Genomic DNA, 20,207 nt, shown 5'->3' on the forward strand with positions numbered 1-20,207 from the left:
TGAGGGTCCAGGCGCAGGAGGTTGGGACCCTGGCTGGGCTCACCCTCCAGACCAGGAGGTGGGGACAGAAGGAGGTGGGCCCCATTTAGGGCAGGGTGACTCTGACCAGAAAAGACTGGGCCTTGGCAGGTACCGGCCTTGCATGAGCCTGGTCAGCACTGAAAGGCAAGACCTGGGTCACCCACCATGGCCACTCCCCACCCTCCAAACCCCGTGCACCCAGGTGCTGCTCTACGGGGCTGGAAGCACCAGGGCACAGCAGCCTGCCCCCGTCGCCTGCCAGCCCAGCTGCCCCCTTAGGGAACTAGGGTCCTGGAGGGCCTGTCCCCACAACAGGACTCTTGTGGCAAAGAATCATTTTTCCTTCAAATCCCACATTTCTCTGTAAGTGTGGCTCCTTCTTCCTGTTGTCGAAAATCGTAAGTCACAAAAACACGGTTCCTGCTACTACTGGCATTTTGGCCCCCGTTGCGGCTGACAGCTATAATTTTGGTCATGAAACACCAGTGTCAGTTTGACTGGCACCAACTCGACTGCTACTTGCAGGACCACAGGAGGAGCTCCGTGGGTTATGCCCGCCAAGCCGCCAAACACACCATGGCCCGTGGCAGGTGTTTAGCGGGTTTCTTGGGATTTCCTATGTGACGGTATCATGAAATCAGCCAATAGAAATAGCTGTCTGTCTCAGCCTGTTTGGAAGGCTCTAACAGAATACCAGAGGCTGGAAAGTTTAGAAACGACAGACATTTATTTTTATAGTTCTGGAGGCTAGAAGACAAAGACAGGTGCTGGCACCCGGCGAGGCTGCCTTCCTGGCTCATCCTCCGGGCTCTCCTGAACTGAAAGGAACCAGGTGCAGCGGCACACACCTGTAATTCCAGTGGTTCTACTTTCCGTCCCTACTGCAGTGGGGCAATGGGAGGGTCCCCAGGCCTGGCACTGGGGTTGAATGAGGACACAGTGGCAGGAGCTGCCACAGCCCCCTGGGTACCTGGAGGCTTGCTAGAGGATCGGCTGCAACAGCATATGGGTCTCCTCTCGGGGTCCGCACCTGAAGCACCCTGCCCAGCAGCCCACCAGCTCAACCGCATAAGGCCAAGGCAGGAGGATCGAGTGTTCAAGACCAACCTGGATGATTTAGTGAGACCCTGTTTAAAAAAATAAAGACTAGGATGTAGCTCAGTAGTAAAATGCCCCTAGGTTCAAACCTTAGCACAAACATGACTAAAATAAAGTACTGAAAGAAATCAGGCAGGGGTCTCTCTTGGACCTCAATTTTGTTTTGCAGCACTGGGGACTGGACCCAGGGCTGACCACTGAGCTACTCCCCAGGCCTGGGCTGCTTCTATCAGGACACGCATCCAGCTCTTGAGGCCCTCGTCACCTAAGGCCCCACCGCCAAACGCCACCCCTGGGGGCTACGATTTCAACAAGGGGGCAGCCACTTTCAGGCCACAGTGTTTTACTCCTGTTCAACGGACACGTTACGCGGTTTTCTTGCCTGATTGCCTGGGCTAGAACCTCCAGGACCATGTTGCGTCTCCCCCACTGAGTGGGACTCGGGCTGTGGGTCTCCACAGTGGCCCCTCACAGCCGGAGGTGCGCAGAGACCGGCTCTCAGCAGAGCCCGGCTGGCTGCTCCTCCCGCATCCACTGAGCGGAGCACATGGCTGTCCTGCGTGGCTGTGTCCCATGTGGCTGAGGTGGTCTGGGAGGCTAACCTCTCTCCCTCTCCTTTTCCTCTCATCCCAACCTGCCCTTCAGTCTGGTCAACACGAGTGACAGTGGCTGGGCCCCTTGCCACAGCAGGCTCTGTGTGGAGAGCCGCTTGTTCTGTTTTGAGGGGTCTTCGTGGAAATCAGGCACAAAGGGGTCCCGCACCCTCCCAACAGAAAGCAGGCTCCGTGGGTCCTGAGTCGCGGGTCCTGAGTGCCGGGTGGAGGAGTCTCTGGGCCACACAGGGCTGGCAGGTCTGAGCACCGAGGCTTTTGCCACATTTCAGCCACACCACAGGCGGAGCCAGCCGAGGTCACACAGGGGATGGTGTCCGCAGGACCGCAAGTCCCCCATTCCCACTACTGCCAGCCCTGCTTGGTCACTCCAGCAGCCCCCTCTCCGGCAGCCAGCCCTTCAGCGGTGGCTGGACGGGGAGGCCCAGGGTGGGGGCAGCCTTCCCAGGCACACCTGCAGGCCAGCCCTCCCCTCCTGCCCTTACCCCGGCACAGCTCACGCATGTGTCCACTGTGGCTTGCAGCAACCAGGTACCCACCAGCCATGGAAGCACAGGGACATGAGTCACATATGCTGCCCTGGGGGTCCTGAGGTCCTTATGCGGTTGAGCTGGTGGGCTGCTGGGGGTCCTGAGGTCCTTATGCGGTTGAGCTGGTGGGCTGCTGGGCAGGGTGCTTCAGGTGCGGACCCCGAGAGGAGACCCATATGCTGTTGCAGCCGATCCTCTAGCAAGCCTCCAGGTACCCAGGGGGCTGTGGCAGCTCCTGCCACTGTGTCCTCATTCAACCCCAGTGCCAGGCCTGGGGACCCTCCCATTGCCCCACTGCAGTAGGGACGGAAAGTAGAACCACGCTGGCCTGTGGCCCAAAGCCTGCCCACCTAGTCCAGAGCTCGCCACCTGCCTGCCCTGTCTAGACCCGCCCCCTTCCATCTGTTCCCAGCTGGAGGACTTTCCTTCTGTTCCTCCCACCTCACCCCTCTGCCTAGGCTTACCTCTCAGCTCTGAGGCTGGCTCCAAGCAGGCGTCAAGGTCTGGATCCATCCTGGCTCCTTGGAGAAGCCCTGCAGGAGGGGACCTGTGCCCCTCCATCGACATCCTGGGAACTCCTTCCCTCCTGAGCATGGATATGATGGATATCAGGAGACACCGTCACCCCCACTAGAGCCTAAGGTCCTTGAGGGGAGGGGTCCTGGCAGCCAGGTGCTCCACAGCCAGTTCCTGGAGCAGAGCCTGGCACACAGTGGGCACCTGAGAAATGTTTGATGCATGACCAGGGAAGAGGACAGAACGAGCTGACCAGGCATGGCCTGCCTCAGGCTGATGGGCCAGGGACAGGACATGCATCCCACACCTATGGGGAGAAGCGTCCCCATCCCTGGGGAGGGCAGGGAGCTGATGGGAAAGCAGGCATCCAGGGCATGCAGAGAAACGTCCCCCCACACAACAGAAAGCATCTCACAGACCCCCACATGGAGGGTTCCACCCTTCACTTTGGTTCTCTCCGACATGCACAAACAAAACCACACTGTGCTTGTCACTCAGGCACAAGCATGAAGCAAAAACGAACTTACAAACTGACCTCCCAAGAGAGTTGCTTTGTCCAGGATGGTAGCCACTGGACACCCAAGGCTATTTAAATGCAAACTACAATGACATACAATTAACACTTCAGTTCCTCGGTGGCCACATTCCCAGTGCCCACTTCTGCCACGAGTTACCTTATGCAGAACAAACTCATCACGGCAGGTAGCTCCATCAGACAGCCCTGGGATGCTGCTGTTGCTGAGGTGAACTGGCCTGGCGATGAAGGCTGGGTTTCCATAGGTGGCCCACACGGTCCCCAGGTGAGGCCCTGCTCAGGAAGCAGCCCCATCCTCCCCCAGCTTTTGGGGGGAGGAGGACATAGGACAACTTGGTAGAGGTGTCACCTAGGGTGACAGAAAACACTTCCTCTTCACCTGGGAGAAAGCACTCCTCACTCCAATGGGAATCGGTCCCCACTTTCTCCTTACTAGAGGCAGCAAGGACAGCAGGACCCCCCACCATCAGGAAGACAGTTGAAAGACCCGGGAGCCTGCAACCATGAGACGCAGTATCTGGACGTTCTTGCAGGCGTTTGGGGCCCGCTAGGTACATGACGCTGGTCTGGGATAATCTCTGGGTGCAGCAGTGACCTTTCCAAAGGCAGACTCCACTAACAGCAGCCAGCGACACCCCTTTCTATGGGACAAGGACCTGGATGACTAGAATCGCTTTCTAGACCGTCAGGCCCAACTTCATGCCCACCCACTTTCCTTCCCGAGAGAGTACTGCGAACAAAGCGCCTTCTTAGCAGGACATTTCGCAGGCGCATCTCGGCCTCCAGGAGTCCTCCTGGAATGTCCAGGGAGCCTGAGGGAGGAAGAAAGAGGTCGCTCCTCAGGCGCGGCTTTGCAGGCAGCCCCGGGGACTTGGAGCCCTACTTAAGCTCCAGGACGCGTCCCGGGCGCACCAAGGTCGCGAACCCCAAAGTATTTGAGCACGGGAAGGTCGAAGGAGGTTCTGCAGCCCCTGCCCCGCGCCCAGTGGCAGGAGGCGGGGCAAGGGGGAGGGGCGCGGAGCGCTGAGGAGGTGGGGCCTGAGGGGGGCGGGGCCGCGGCGGCCTATAAGCGACGCGGACGGGTCGCGCGCCCGGCCACAGAGCGAGCGCGCAGCAGCAGCAGCAGCAGTAGCAGCCGCAGCCGCAGCAGCAGCAGCAGCAGGAGCAGCCGCAACCCCCGCGCAACCCTCCGGGCGCCGCGTCTTCTTGTCGCCAGCGCCCCGCGCCCGCAGGTCGCTCGCGCCCCGACGCCCCCTGCCCATCAGGCCCCCCGGCCCGCCCGGCCCCGCGTCCCCGCGCGCCCGCCGCCCAGGACCGGCCCGCGCCCCGCAGGCCGCCCACCGCCCGCTCCGCCATGGGGGTGGAGGGCTGCACCAAGTGCATCAAGTACCTGCTCTTCGTCTTCAATTTCGTCTTCTGGGTGAGCGGCGGCGGGGTGGAGGAGCGGCGGGCGGGGGCCGGGCGCACCCCCCTCGGGCAGGCGCGGCGGCTGCGCTAGGCCCCGCGAGGGGTTGCAGCGCGGCGCGAAGTTGAGGGGCCACCTGTGGGCTCGGGGCGCAGGGCGGGATCCGGGGCCGCCGCGCCCCTAGGCAGCCGGTCCAGGTCTCCGCGTGTCGCGGCCCAGCCCCCACCGTCTGGCCCGGGCGTCTGGGGACCGTTAACCTGACCCTGTTGCGTGATGGCGATGGTGCTGGGCGTGCGAACCCGGGCCCGGGACCCCAACCCCTCCGCGGCGGAGGAGCCCGTGCGGCCCTCTTGGCGGCTGTTTCGGGGACCACCCTGCTTCGCTAGCACCGAGGGGCCTCGAGGGCGGGGCTCCCGGCGCCCCGCCCCCATGAGCTCATCCGGGCCACCGCCCCTAGATGGGCGGCCGGGATCTGGGGCTTGGGGGCGCACGCTCTTCTCCAGCTGTGGGGACCATCCACCTCACTTTTTCCCATTCCCTGCTCACCCTCCACTCCGAAGTCGCCACCCTGGAGAGCTTCCTGGGGATCGGGTTTAGGGCGGAGTGCACAACAGGATGGCCTGATGACCCTCCTGCGGGTGCGCGCCTTGCCCCAGTTCCTGGAAGCGGATCTTAGCCTCCTCAACCGCAGATTCCAGCCCCAGTCTGACCGATACCGGCCTATGGAAGCTTTGGGGGAAGTGGGGGCCTGGGATCTGAGTGATACAGGCTAAGGGTGACCATAAGAACAGAGGGTCTCTCTGTTAATGTTCAAGGTCTGGTCCACTTTGGAGAGAGTCGCCCACCCATTTGTCCTCTTGGAATGCAGACTCTAGTCTTCTCGGGTCTCTGGGCAGAAAAGTACTTTCTCCTGGCCCCAGTCGTCACTGCTGGGAAGTGATGATGTTGCTCTGGCCTTTTGTTTCCATTTCCTGCGGTGTTGGAATTGAGAAGGGATGGAGACTCTTCCCAGCCTGCAGGGAATGTGGGTGGGCGTTGCTGGCCACTCCTCTGGGCCTCCCAGCTGCTGTGCACCCCAGGCTCCCTTCACAGGCAGTCTGTGTCTCTCAAGTTGAGGCAGGATGGGTAAACTTTCTAAAGCAGCCCCTGGAGTGAGTGCGTGGGACCAGGGACATCTGTTTTCCATCTGGACTGCCGAGGATCCCAGGGTGGATCTAGGGTCAGTGGGATGTTTGTGGGGAGAGACAGATTAGTCTGGACTCAGCTGGAGTAGATTGGGGGGGAGCACATTGTGTCTTCCCAAGCCAGGAAGTGTTGCATGGCCTGCTGTGGGACACCAGTTGGGAGTCAAGGTGGCTGTGGGGAACAGCAAGGCCATCTGGGATGGGCCGACCCTGCCAGGCATGGCCCTCGGGGCCGCTGCTGAGTGGCAATGTTGATCAGTGTTTATCTGCTTTGGACCAGGCCAGTAGGAGACACGCATATGCCTGGGTGTCCCTTGCTGGCCTTGAGCCCAGATGTGGGTTGAGGACCCTGAAAGGAGCTGAAGGGCAGGTGGCAAAGGCACTCCTATTGCCCTCTGGGCTGTGCGTCAGCCCATGAGGCCCACCCCTGCCCCAGCTGGGAGTCACCCAGGCTCCCCTGGGAGCTGGACCCGCGAGGTTAGCTGTTTCCCAAGCAGCCAGCGAGGCTCAGCACATCCCCACGCGCTGCTCCCCACCCCTCCCAGGGGCCTACCCGGTGCAGACCTGTGTCTTCATAGCCACGTTCTGTGGGCCCATCCACTCATGCTGAACCCTGCAGTGGCTGGAAATGCATGCTGCATGGCAGGGCTGGTCCTGTGCCGAGGGCCCCCTGGTGCCAGGGCTGGACCTCGGGGTCCTCAGGCCCCTCTCTCTTGAGGCTGGGCGCAGATTAGCTAATGTGCCTATCTACAGAGTGATGGACTCAGCACCGGGAGAGCTCAGGAAACGGATGCTGGGCATGATGTCCAACAGGGAGTCCAGCCACGGAGCCTGAAGCCGAGGGTGTGAAGTGCATGGGAAGGGGCTGTGGCTCCTGGGGTGCCCGGGAGGCCCTGCGGCGCCTGGCCTGTCATGGACACAGCATAGTACCAGGGGCTCAGGCGAAGCTGGGGGCAGGTGAGCACAGATTGACAGTGGATATCTGGATGCGGCCCTTTAAAAAGTTCTGCGTTAGCGAGGAGGAAAGCGCTCCTGAGGTTGGAGGTTGGAGGTTGGAGCACCCAGGCCCCCGGCCTGTCAACGCATGGTCTCAGGCACACTGCGCTTGCTGGCGCTCCCTCCTGCACTGGGAGGCAGGGCCCCAGGCAGCCTGTGCTCTCAGCCTCTCCTGTCTGGACTCTGCTTTGGGGCCAGAGAGGTCCTGGACACTCTGACTGTGGGCATCAGGCTCCAGACGGGACAGGGCAGGAGGACGAGCAGCAGGCCAGCCCAAGTAGGGAGACTACACAGGTGCCTGCCCAAGCAGTGTGGATGTCCATCCCTCAGGGTGGGCTCAGGCTCCTAGGGGAGCAAGGTGCCAAAGGCTGGCTGCTTTGAGACTCCTACTGGAGGAGGGCACAGAGGAGGGTGGGGCCCTGTCCTGGCAGGTGATGGGCCTGCAGAGTCCCCTTCCTCATCTCGGGGACGGGTGTCATGAGGGTCTTCTCCATGGCTTCTGGCCAGGGAGCCTGGGAGAGGCTTTGCAGCCACCAGTCTTTGCTGGAGAAGGGCCCTGTCTCCTGCCCAGGACTGGCCACCCCTCTGACCTGAGATGGCTAGTGGCAAGGCAGCCAGGCCCACCTCAAAGGAGACTGATCAGCAGCCGCGCTAACTGGCATTTAATTTCCCTCCAGACAGCACATGACTGTCACTTGGCGACTTGCCTTCCTTCCTGCAGAGGGGCTACAATCAGGCAGGCTCTGGGTGGGGGCAGGGCTTCCTGTGCCTGGTTGCACCCAGGGGGCCATGGACTTCCCCTGGTGCCCCAGGCCCCCAGGCCGTCTGGCTTCCTGACTGCCTGGCTTTGGGGAGACAACCGTTGGTGCAGGATGGGTCAAGAAGAGGAAGTCTGGTTTGTCCCTTGGCAGGCTGGCTCCAGCCAGGGTGTCTGAGCAGAGAGGGGCAGACCTGGAGCAGGAGGCAGGGGGACCCCAGTAGCCCCTCAGCCGACCCTGCTCTGTGCCCACGCAGTGCCACTGTCCCAGTGAGAGCCCCTGCTCTGTTCCTCCCAGGGCATGCCGGGCTTTCTCCCCCACCTCCCACCCCAGCTCAGTTCTGCCTCCAGAAATCAAAGTCAGTCCCGATTCTACCTCAGCTGCTTCCAAGCAGACAGGGAGGCGACCTCACACCTTCCCAGCCCAAAGTCCTGTCAAGGGGAGGAGCTTTGGCCACCAGATCAATACAGTCCAGAGTCTAGGCGCCATGGAGTGGGCAGGCTGTCACCCTTGCACTGGCCTTGGGTCATGGCAGGGCTAGGAAGGCGCCCAGGTCCTCATTGTTCTGGGCCACAGACCATCCAGGCACAGGTGCCCGGTGATTGTCCAGCCCTGCAGGTGTCCACCGTGCTCTGGGGACTGCTGCATGGACAACCAGGCTTGTGGAGAATTGGTCCTCAGGGCCCTCACCTGTCCAGTACTCGGACCTGGCATGCTGGGTAGCCTTCCAGGACCCTCCAGGTCTCCTGTTGCCCTGTCCCTTCTACACACTACTGTGTACCTCTGGGTGAACAGAAGCCACTTCACTTGGTGGGCTACAGAGCAGGTGCTGAGTCTGAGCTCAAGACTGCTGGGTCCTCCAGATGACCCTGGTGGATGAGCGCATCCCTCCACCCCAAGGGCTGGCCCATGGTCAGCTGGTAGTTGGATTTCAGCCCCATCCACAGGTGTCCTTCGCTGTACCAGCACTGTGGCCACAGGAGGGGAGGGTGCTAGTGGGGGGCAGCTGTCCTCCTGCCTGCATAGCTGGGGAAGGCAGAGGGTGCAGGGAAGCCATTAGAACCAGTGCCCAGAGTTTCACAGCCTGGAAACACTGAGTGGGTGGTGAGGGTCCTCCTTGCAAGTGGCAGAGTGCCCAGGTGGGGTCCCAACGCCACGGAGGCGTGGGGCCGCAGGGAGCCGGCCCAGCTAGAGTCTAGGGCTCACGGCCCTGCCCTCCTTTCTAAAGATACGCCCCTTTTCTGATTTGGAGTTGATCTGCCCGTCTTTGTCCTTGCCCCAGTTATCGAGGTAACTTGGCCATTGTCAGGAAGGTGGAGGCTGGAGGGCCCAGGCAGGGAGGCCCCTAGACACCCTGGGCTTCCCCGAGGGGCATCTTACCAGCCAGTCACTGGGCCCCATGTTGGCCGGATCATCAGTGCTCTCTCGCCAGGGTCTGTGTGGTTACTGTGACTACACACCAAGGTGTGCCGCAACTGACAGCAAGCTCCTGGTGGTGCCACAAGGTGCCCAGCATGGCAGGGCACAGAGCAAGACCCCCAGGTCGCCTGCCCTGCCAGAGCTCCAGTCCTGGGGCCGGGGGCCTGAGCCCTGTGCTCCACATGGGCCCCCACTGGAGGGAGGCAGACCGCAGCCAGCACGGCCGGCTCTCAGCAGCTCCCACAGCCTGGCGGGGCTCCGCTCCCTGCTCTCCTCCTTGGGCGAAGCAGCCTCGGCTACACAGAACAGGCCTTCCCTCTGTGCCCGAGGGGATGATACTGGTTGCTGAAGAAGCGCTGTGCCAGGCAAGGAGTGGGAGACCCTGGCCTCCAGCTGTGCTGGACTGTTATCCATGGGGTGATAAGAAGACCGAGGTTCCCAAACAACCCCTGGAGGAGAGGGTGGGGGAGGCTGGCACTGCAGCCCATCCCACAGCCTCCGACTCCTCTGTGTCCTCACTCGGGCTTCCCTGGGGCAGGCAGTCCTTCCAGGTGGGAGCAGGTACAACCCTGTACCAGGTGGGTGACACCTGGCCTGCCTGGCAGCCGACCCTGCCCGAGGCCCCGCCTCCCACGGCTGTCCCCAGACCTCTTAGGAGCACACGGCTCCAAGGGTCCTGGCCACCTGCAGCCCCCTGCACACCTCTGTGCACACCTCTGGCCCCTCGGGGCAGATGGGCTTCCCAGGAGGCAGACATGGGGTGAGCGAGCCAGGCACCTGGGGCTCCCACGCCCCTGTGACCAAGTGCTCATGCCCTGGCCCCCAGCATCCCCCAGCTGGACGCCAGGGCCAGGTCTAGGTCCTCTCCTGGCACTTATTTTTAGACACTGGACAGGCAGCTTCCTGAGAGCTTCCTGGCCAAGGGGTCCTGCTCCCGCCCGGCTGCCTCCTTCCTGCCCGGCCGCAGCAGCTCCACTCCCAAGGCCACACCAGGGACCCGGCTGGGCAGGGCCGCAGCTGGGCCTCGCCTCCCTCTTCACCCCAGCTGCTGAGTGGGTGGGCCCTGCTGGCACACGTGTGCCCCCAGCCTGGCGGCACAGCCCTGAGACCACCCCCTGCCAGAGGCATGCCAGGGCCGGGCTGGAGTTAGGTGCCCAGCTGAAAGGGGCTTGCCGACAAGAATCGTCCTTGTCCTCTGGCGTTGTGGGCAGCATTGAAGTGACCATTCAGGCCAGCCAGCTGGGGGGCTAGAGCCTTGTCCCTTTCTGGGAGGGGCATGTGTGCTGAAGTGGGAGAGCCCCAGAGAAGCCCTGGCTCCGGCCATGTCCGGGGTCTGGCTAAGGGTCAGTGTAGGCGGCTGGCACAGAGGAGGAAGCTGCCCCAGGCCTGCGCCCCATCAGCTGCTGCTGGGAATGGCAGACGGGCTGGGCAGGGACCCAGCGTGCTTGGCAGCCCCCTTGTCGAAGTCAAGTCTGTTATTCATTAATTCCCAGGGAGGAGGAAGAAGCCGTCCTCTAGAGGGTCCTGGACGCGCCTTCCTGTTCCCTCGTGCGCAGCCCCCTGGAACCTGGACACCACCTGGGCTTTGCTCCACCCCCAGCCCTGAGCCGGGAGTATCTTGGGTGGCAGGAGTATCTTGGGGTCAGGGAACAGGTGGGGACTGCTGCCTGCAGACCGGCTTTGAGTAGAGGTGTCTCTGAGAGGGGCGCTTGGGGACGCTGCAGACTGCTTGTTTCTGATCCCCGTCACTGTGCTGTCCAGGGCTGGGTACTGCCCATCGAGTGGCAGCTGCCATGCCTGTGCTTCCTCATTCTACAAGTGAGGATGTTGGGGCAGGAGCGTTGAGATGGGCCTGTGGTCACTTGGTCAGACGTGACCCAGCAGCCAGGAGCTCAGGTCTTTCTTCACGCCCGGGCCCCTGTCCAGCTCCGTCACTCATGGTTCAGGGACACTGGACTCTGTAGTTGGCCTGTGTGTCCTATAGTCACACAGTCCCTTACTTTGGTTTTTCTGTCCCTGTGGACAAGCCCCCAGCACGTGCAAGTGCTTGCTGCCAGCCCGGGGGTCTGGCTCCTGCCTGGAAGGTGTGAGTGCCCGGAGGGCGGCCAGGTCCCCTCTCCCCTTAGTAGTCGGTGTGCAGGGCACAGGCGGGGGTTTCTAAATGGCTCTGTGGATGCAGTTGGGACATGCACAGGCTTGGGTTCAAAGTGTGCAGCTGAGTCAAACCGTGAAACCGTGGCCAGCGTCAGGCGGGGTCCTTTGCGGTCCCTGCCTGGCCCTGGCCTGGACCTCCCTCACAGCTCTGCTCACACAGGGGGCGTCGGAGGTGCCTGCACTTGTGCTGTCCTGCCCCTTTTCACTGATGAGGATCCACGACAGGATGGACCCCAGGGCCCATCCCGTCACCAGCCAGCGAGCACCCAGGCTGTTAGGAGTTGGGCGACACAGGGAAGTCGTGGGCGATATAGGTGCCTGGGTCTCATGCAGCCCGGTACCCGTTCTCTCAGTGCATTCCTGGAGGCGGCAGGTGTGGGGTTGACTTCCAAGGAAGCAGTCTCCGAATCTGCCACAGCGAGAACCCCCTGCTGCCCTGTGGGCATGTGGGTGGCGGGAACAAGATGGGGGTGTGGAGCACTGCCCTCACCCACATCAGGAGCACGTCGCCCCCTGGGCCAGCCCCCAGCTGCACGGGGCGGTGAGGGTGGCCCGGCCTAGCCCTGGAGGACACGGGCCTGCTGCATGCTCAGCTCTCTCACAGGCGGGGACACTGAGGCAGAGGGAGGTGGGATGGCCTGCCAGTAGCCCCACAGCTTCTGCGGCTGAGTCAGAGTTGGGACCAGGCCTTTGTGACCACAGAGGGACAGGTGGGGACAGAGGCCCCTCCTCCAGGAGCCACCCCTTGCCCTAGAACATCTCTCCATGAACTCTGAACCAGTTTCCAAACAAAATACACGATGTTGTCAAAGCCTCAGAAGCAGCCAGAGTTACCAGGGCAACTCAGCCTGCCCCTCCTCCCCTCGAGCCACAGATGGCAGCCGGCACAGAGGAGCCCAGAGTGGCTCCCTGGGGCTGCCCGCGGCCTCCTCCTGCCCCCCCCCCCACCCAGCGGCCTCCCTGCCTCTGCCTCCCTGGTGTGAGGCACAGGGCACTGAGAAAGCCCTGGGGAGCCCTGGTGTCACCACAGGGCCTTGTGACATGAGGGGGTGTACTGCCAGGCCGTCTCCAGTTTGGCCAGCAGGTGCACAGAAAGCCCTCAGTGGCGGGAACGTCCACCCTGCTGGCTGATGGAGTGAGCCTCAGTCCGGGGCCTGGTGGGTGAGTAGGTCCCATTCCTCTCCTCAGAGGAGCCCACGTGGGAGGGGCGGGTGCAGCTACCAGAATGACTGAGGAACTGCGGCAGCTGGGTGCACGGAGAGGACGCCCCAGCCTGCATCCTGGGGGCGGGGCCTCGGCCCTCCGGTGAGGGTGCAGGGGCAGCTCCTGGCCGGCACACCCCTCGGGACCTAAGCCAGCCAGCCTTGGGGTTCCCAGGGCCACTTGGGGCTTACCTTCGGGCACGTTGGTTACGCACGCTCTCCTAAGTGCGTCTCCCTTCCCCGCAGGGCCTGCTGCTGGGCAGGACCCGTGGAGCAGGACCTGGCCACCGGCTCTTCTTGGGGCCAGGTTTCGGTTTCCCTCCCGTCTGACAGCTGGGTCTGTTGTGGGGTGAGCATCAGCCCCCACCTGCAGACAGGGGTGGGCCAGGCCTGGAGGGTCGCTCTGGCCCCTGCAGGCGGCCCTGCACAGCACCCAGCGTGTCTGGTGGGGGCAGCTGGCCGTGGCACTCACAGGGCTGTTGCGGGCTGCGTCCCCATGCCCCTGCCTCCAGGAAGCCCTCTCGGCCGGCCCTCAGAAGGGTGGAGTGGAAGATGAAATCCGGGCTGCCGAGGCCCAAAGGGTCCCCCACGGGAGACCTGGCGCCACCCAGACCTTGTGCCCTTGCCTCTGGCAGGGGCTCCTCAGCAGGCACCTCCCCAGGGTCTCTGCGCAGGAGTTAGGTTTCCATGTCCTCCAGGGGAAGCAGAGGTCCCCCAGACAGTCCAGGGATGTTGGCCACCACTGTGAGTCAGGGACCCCAGAAGAGCTTGTTCCTGTGGCCCCAGGGTCACAGTGTCCCCAGGCTGAAGGAGAGATTGTGCGACTGTGCTTTACACCGGGGACAGGGAGGAACAGGAGGAGTTTGAGGGGACCGTGTCCGTGCCCACCGCTCCCTGGAATATCTGAAGGCTTTGGCTGAGAGGTGCTGGACAGAGGAGGCCGGGGCAGGCAGGACGCAGGGCTTCCAGCCGTGCTGGGGACTGCATGTCTGCAAAAGCCCTTCGTGGTGCTGGGTTCCAGGATCAGGAGCAGGGCCAGCCTGCAGCCACCACCAGTGACGCATCTGCAGCCTGAAGAAGGGGGGCCAGGCCTGGCCAGGTGCTGTGGGAGGGTGGGGCTGGGCCTGGCGCAGACCTGGCCGCAGGGACAGACCCCAGCTGGCTAGAGGTGGTCACAGACGCACAGCGTGGCGTGTCACTGAGGGCTCCCTCAGCCTGAGCCCTGGCCCCTGCGCGCCAGCCCTGAGCAGAGGTCCCCTCCCCACCAGCCACTTCCATGAGCCTCTCTCCTGAGTAGCAGGGATCCGTCCCACAAGCCACTGCAGGCCATGCCCCTGCCACTTCCTAGATGCCACCAGCCCCACAGGGCGTTCTCAGCACCTGAGCCCCACCCTTGGAGAAGGCCAGCATTCCTTGGGGTGGCCCCTGGCCAGATCTGGGAACTAAAGGCCCAGGACGTCAGGTCCACCTGGCAATAGAGGTGCGTGGGTTTCTGGTGCGTCTCTGCGACCTGGGTGTGCCTGGGTGGAAGCCGCGTCCTTGTCGACCCGAGATGCACGTTTTGCTGCGTGTCCAGCATCTCACCTAGTGTCCCCGCCCTGGACTCGTTGCCCAGATGCTGGGGGTGGCCCTGGAGCCGCAGTGAAGGGCAGCTGGCAGACCAGCCCGTGGTCCCTGCTGAGGGCCCCTCCTGACAAGGTGGCGGCTCAGGGTGCTCAGCACAGTGGGGCTCTCACTACTTCCTGGGACTGCAGGCCACAGGTGACACTGCTCCCCACTCTTTCTCCAGCTGGCCGGAGGCGTGATCCTGGGTGTGGCCCTGTGGCTGCGCCATGACCCTCAGACCACCAGCCTGCTTTACCTGGAGCTGGGAGACAAGCCTGCACCCAGCACCTTCTATGTGGGTGAGTGACACATGGCCCAGGTTCTGCTCAGAGCCAGGCTGTCGGGCAGCACTTCCAGGAGGAGGCAGGGCCCGAGGGTGAGTGGGCATCAGTACAGGGTCCTGGCAGCCCAGAAGGGGCTTTTATGGCTGGAGGATTGACCCAGGGATAGGCATGTGGCTGGTGGGGACCTCACCAGTCACCTCCGACTAGCTGGGGCCCAGGGCGGGAGGGAGGACAGCCGGCAGAGCTGGGGAGTGGCTTCAAGACCTTATTTTAACTCGGGCATTTCTGGGGAGGCTCTGGGTGGGTGGGGCCGGATGCCTGGGCTGCATCTGAGGCTGCCCCCTCCCCCATGCCACTGCCACACCTTGCTGCCTTATTAGGCTGCCTGTGGGGAACTGAGCTGCCAGCGCCCCAGAGGCAAAGTGACCAGGAGGAGGGCCCTGGCTGTGCAGGCCAGTTCTCCCCCTGGCCCTCCCTGTGGAGGGCGGGCCTGGCGCCTGGGAGCTCTGGCAATGTTGTTGAAATGTCTCTGCCCTTTAAAGGAGGGGCCCCTGGTTCAGGGCTCCATCTGGATAGGGTCTGGCCTTCTCACCAACTTGGAAGACATGCCTGGCCGCTCAGTAGGCCCTGGGAGCCCAGAAAGGCCCCTCCCCTGTGCACCCGAGTGTCCCAGGGCAGGCAAGAGCTGTGATCGCCCCAGGGTGTCACTTCCTCCCCTTGCCTTATCCACCATCCTCCGGGGGCCTCTGTCTTCCACGGGTAGGATGGACAGGGCTGGGGTCCAGAGTTGGAGTCCAGGCCTGGGGCTGGGGCTAGTGCTGGTTTCCAGGCCCAGCTCTTCTGGGGAGGGCCCCTTGCACTGACCCAGGTTCCTGGCAGCCTCGGTACTGCTTACCCTCCCCGGGGGCCAGCCACCCACCCACCCGGCAGGCTCATGTGCAGACTGGCCTGCGGCATGCTGGCGACCTGCTCGTGCCAGCCACCTTGAGCAGACTGTTCGATTTGCCCCACATCTGAGGGGTTCCCTGACCAGTGTCCTCTGAACTCCCGAGGGTGGATTTCTCCAGGGAGGGCCCTCCCTGACATCTTGCTCCCTCTTCCCAAGATAATCAGGAGCACTGGGGGTTCAGAGGGGCCACCCAGCTGATAGCAGCCAGGCATGTTCCTCCTCCTCCTGTGTGAATGCCGCTGCCCCTCCCTGCTCCCGGGCCCGGGGCACCCTGACTGGTCAGTTCTATGAGGCAGAGTGCAGTCCCCTTGGGGCAGGCACCCCTTGGGGACACAGCAGCCGAGCCCGTGGCTAGAGCAGCTGTGTAGATGGATGTTGACCCCGGGGGCTGGACAGGAGTAGAGGGCTCACCTGACTTCAGATGGGGTCAGTTGGGGTAAGCTGGCTGCAGGAGGCAAGCTGTGCAGGGGCAAGGACAGGCAGGCAGGTGGGCCCTCAGGGCTGCAGCTGCAGGCCTCCTCCGACCCTCTGCAGGGTGGACACCACGGGGCTTGTCTAGGCACCTGCTGAGGTGGTACCATGGGAAGGGTTCCCCGCAGGCCCCACAGTGCCAGGGCAGGGGGCTCAGGCACGGGACTCGTGGGAAGGCCAGGCTGCATGTCAGGGTTTGGCGCCTCTGGCTCTGCCTGTGCCCTATGGGTATGGGCCACTCAGAGCCCCTCTAGCCACCAAGTCTCTGCCTATTCAAAATTGGCCCTCCTGAGTCCCCACTGCTTCTGGGTCGGGTCCTGCAGGAGCAGATGCCAACCCTGACAAAGGCGCTTTGTGCGGCGCTGGGGGAGGGCGCATGGGCAGCTGCCTCAGCACCCCGGCATCCCAGTGGCCCGGAGGGGCTCTGGGCAGCCCCGAGACTGCCCCTGAGGCCTGTAGCTTGGGTCTCCTGCTCCTGTAGGTCTGTCCAAGGCAGGAAAGGCAGTGCCCCTGCTGTCCTGGCACACGAAGTGGCGCTGAGGCTCAAGGGCACAGCTCTCCCGAGTGGGCAGCGGCCTGTGATGGGGGGCTTCTCAGGTGTCCTCTGGCCAGGGAGGGCGCCTAGGAGACTAGACCCCAGATCTGCTTTTCTAAGCCTGGTGGTGGGTCCTGGCCCCTGGCTCCTTCTCCCTGGACTGACCAGCCTTGGGGACAATGGGTCTGGCTTTGAGCAGAGAGGTTTGGGCTGCTCAGCAGCGTTGCCATGGTGACTGGGGGATGGGACGAGGGGCTAGGCGAGCCCTGCAGGGACACTGTGGCCTTTCCCAAGGGATGGGGGGTGGCATGGGCTCCAGAACAGCCACATGGCAGACACCTCCTGGGCCTAGGTGCCCCCTGTCCTTTGGGGTATCTGCCTGCCTCCCCAGGAACACATGCCACGCTGGTGGGTGTGGGCGGGTCAGCAGGGAAGCCTTGCCCCGACATGCTCTCCTCAGCCGCCCAGCCACCCCACTCAGCTCTCAGAGGACTGGGTTGCAACCTGGCCAAATGTAACATCCCTGTGACGGGGTCAGCTGGAGTGGACTGCTGTGTGCTGGCAGGGGACCTCCACCTCCTTGCCCTTCACCACTGACCCTGGGCAGCCCCCGACACTACAGTGGGTGTCCCGCTCAGCGCTCAGCCTTCGAGCTGGCGTGGACGTGGGTACTGGGTGGTGGGGCGCAGGTCACCGCACTCTGCTCACTTGGGTGCCGCGCAGCTGTCCCTTTGGCATTGTAGGCCCCTCCTGTGTCACAGCAGAGCTGAAGCCCAGGGGAGCTCATGTGCCCTCAGCAGTGCCAAACAGCAGCTCACCCTGGTCCCTGTCCCACACAGGCATCTACATCCTCATTGCCGTGGGGGCTGTGATGATGTTCGTCGGCTTCCTGGGCTGCTACGGGGCCATTCAGGAATCCCAATGCCTGCTGGGGACGGTAAGGTCAGGAAGTGGGGGGTTCTGGGCCAGGGCTGGGGGGCAGCATCTAGCTGGCCAAGGAGGTGGGTGGCCATGGGCATGGGGTCCCCAGGGACTTTGGTTCAGTCCAGCAGACCTTGGGGTAGCCTCTGCATCTCCCCAGAATTGGGGCGCTGGGTCCTGTTTTATTCTTAAATTAAATCTCACGGTGCTTTAGTTCCATCTAGTTCCTGAGGCTAATAAGTTCAAAGAGGACTTTGTATTTTCTTTAAAAACGATTCACAAACATCACAGGATTAAGTCCCTGAGATCAGCTTCAGGTGTCCCTGGGCACCACCCACTGGCAGGAAACCAAGGCCCTGCTGTGCCTCCCGGGCCTGGCCACTCTGGAAAGGGGAGGTGTGCTAATGTCCCCAGCTGGGGAGCACGCGTCAGGTCTCCTTGCCAGGGGAAGTGGGAGAAAGGTGGTGTCAGGAGGCACAGGGCCCATGCGCCGTCCAGGGCTTCGGCCACCTGGCTTGCCAGCACGACCCCAGGAGCCCTCCCGCAGAGCCCTGGCAGTGCGGGGTGAGTGCTTTGGCATCTCGCTAGAGGGGCTGTATCTCAGGCTCTGTGCTTCAGGTCGCTGTGTGGCTCGCTCCTGGTCGGATGTGGGCTGGGGGACACTGCTGACCCCTCCCCTGGCCAAGACATGCCCACCCGCTGGTCCCAGGGGCAGCTGCCCTCTGCAGGCCAGCCCCTGCCCACAGCCTGACCGCTCTTCTTCTCCCCAGTTCTTCACCTGCCTAGTGATCCTCTTTGCCTGTGAGGTGGCTGCTGGCATCTGGGGCTTTGTCCACAAGGACCAGGTGAGCCCGGGTCCCCCAGGGAGCCCCAAGGGCGGGTTGCATGCCCTCTGCCCAGGTCTCGGTTGGTGGGTGGGTCTTGACCCAGGGTTTTGGGGGTGCTCTGGGGACTCCTTGTGGGGTCTGCCTGGTAGGCAGATCTCGAGGCTCCAAGAGGGAGCACGCTGGGGGGAGCATAGTGCGGGGCCCACCCTGGGGACGGCCCCTGCTAATGTGACTGCCCTGCCCCAGATTGCTAAGGACGTGAAGCAGTTCTACGACCAGGCCCTGCAGCAGTCGGTGGTGGATGACGACGCCAGCAACGCCAAGGCCGTGGTGAAGACCTTCCACGAGACGGTGCGGCCGCCCACTTTGGGCCCCCACGGGGTGCTCACCTCTCTGACGGGTCCTGCCACAGCCCAGACCTCAGGAGCAGGAGGGGACCTAGCCGGGCAGTCTGTGTGACGTGGCATCCCCGGGTGGGAACCTCGTGTCCTGGTCAGCCAGGAGTGCGGGAGTATCTGAGCAGTGCAGCTGAGCGCCACCCAGCGCCCTCCATCGGTGCACTGCAGGGCATGTGATGTGTCCCCCCCATAACGCCCAGAGCTCTGGCTGCTCTCCTCCCACGCCCAGAGCTGACCAAGACACTCTGGGTCTCTGCAGCTCAATTGCTGTGGCTCCAGCACCTTGACCACGCTGTCCACCTTAGTGCTGAGGAACAACCTTTGTCCATCGGGCAGCAACTTCTTCACCAATCTCTTCAAGGTGTGCGGTGGTGGGTGGGGCAGAGGCAGGAGCCTCCGTGTGCCTGGGTGGGTCCTGGGTGGGGTGGCACCAAGGCTGCTGTGTTGGGAGGGCTAGGTGGGCTCAGTATGGTCCTCGAGGAACATGGAAGCCACAGATGGACCTTACCCAGGGCCTGCAGCTCCACTCAAGCTAGTGGGCACATGGGGTCCTCAGCACCCGGATCAGTGCACGAAGCTGCTGGTGCCCCTGAGGCACAGCACCACGTGGAAGTTGCCCTCGGTGAACGTGCGTCACACCAGTGACCCGGGGGCACCAGTGATACCAATGATCGTGGCCTTGGGGTAGGAAGGGCCACGGGCAGTATGTCCCTGTGCTTTGGATTTCTTTTTAAACAGACAGAACATAACCCTGGGCAGAGAACCAGCTGCTGCAGCCCTTATCCTGAGGCAGGGGTTGGGGGACGGTGGGGGTGGTGGGCAAAGCCGAGAGCCCCTTCTGCTTTGGGGCTGAACTGGCCGCTGACCACCCACTGGCTGCCCCACAGGAGGACTGCCACCAGAAGATCGACGAGCTCTTCTCGGGAAAGCTGTACCTCATTGGCATTGCCGCCATCGTGGTCGCTGTCATCATGGTGAGCCAGGGGCAGGGTCTGCTCATGGGCGCGGCCCCTCCCGCCTCCAGGAGCTGACCTCGCCCTGCTCCTCCCTACAGATCTTCGAGATGATCCTGAGCATGGTGCTGTGCTGTGGCATCCGGAACAGCTCTGTGTACTGACACCCGGTGCCCCAGAGTGACCCGGAGGTGCTGCAGGCTGTCACCACCTGTGTATATAACGTTTCCGGTATTACTCTGCTACACGTAGCCTTTTTACTTTTGAGGTTTTGTTTTTGTTCTGAACTTTCCTGTTACCTTTTTGGAGCTGACGTCACCTGTGGGTGGCGGGTGTGGGGTGGAGCCAACTGAGGCCTTGGGGACCCTGTGCTTCTGGGCCCCTTAGAGAGCTCTGCCTACTAAGCCAGGCTCCTCCCAGGGCCACCTGCCCTGAGGCCCTGCAGGGCTGGGCTGGGGGTCTGTTGCCCCATCCTCGGCTGCACCCCACCTTTTTAGTCCTCGTTCCTCTCCTGCGCCCATTTTGAGAGCCGGGTCTGAGCACTCTTATGCCTTCAATGCACCTGTCCTTTCTAACACGTCACCTTCAATGTAATTACAACATCTTGAAAGTCATTTAATAAAGAAGGAAAATCAGGCATGCTAACAGGACTGTGGAGCCCATTCCTATGCCAAGGGCACCTGAGGCCCAGGTGAGCCCCCTGGGTGGGTGTGGCTCAGCTCTGGACTTTGCCAGGCTCCAGGAAGCTAATCCAAGAGGGGCTGCTGGCCACAGTGGGTGGGCAGGGTTGGACCCCAGGGACACTCCATGTGGTGATTGACCCTTTTTTTGGCTC

The 20,207-nt window shown here is 62.8% G+C and overlaps 1 protein-coding gene and 1 long non-coding RNA gene across 2 annotated transcripts; one reads left to right on the forward strand and one right to left on the reverse strand.

Moving 5' to 3' along the window:
• Nucleotides 1–735: 735 nt before the first annotated feature.
• On the reverse strand, nt 736–4,265 carry LOC124958660 (uncharacterized). Its single transcript, XR_007103928.1, has 4 exons — nt 3,451–4,265; nt 3,312–3,376; nt 2,725–2,846; nt 736–1,148 (listed from the first exon to the last, which is right to left on the reverse strand). It is a non-coding gene; the product is annotated as an uncharacterized LOC124958660 (long non-coding RNA).
• A 131-nt stretch (nt 4,266–4,396) lies between these two features.
• Nucleotides 4,397–20,017, forward strand: Cd81 (CD81 molecule). The gene is made up of 8 exons (XM_047516967.1): nt 4,397–4,731; nt 14,219–14,333; nt 17,113–17,210; nt 17,965–18,039; nt 18,268–18,372; nt 18,679–18,780; nt 19,307–19,393; nt 19,474–20,017. Exons 1-8 carry the CDS (start codon nt 4,666–4,668, stop codon nt 19,534–19,536), a joined length of 711 nt encoding a protein of 236 aa, XP_047372923.1. The 5' UTR covers nt 4,397–4,665; the 3' UTR covers nt 19,537–20,017.
• Nucleotides 20,018–20,207: the final 190 nt, after the last annotated feature.

The sequence above is a fragment of the Sciurus carolinensis genome, chromosome 11 (genome assembly GCF_902686445.1).
Source record: "Sciurus carolinensis chromosome 11, mSciCar1.2, whole genome shotgun sequence".
Lineage (NCBI taxonomy): Eukaryota > Metazoa > Chordata > Mammalia > Rodentia > Sciuridae > Sciurus > Sciurus carolinensis.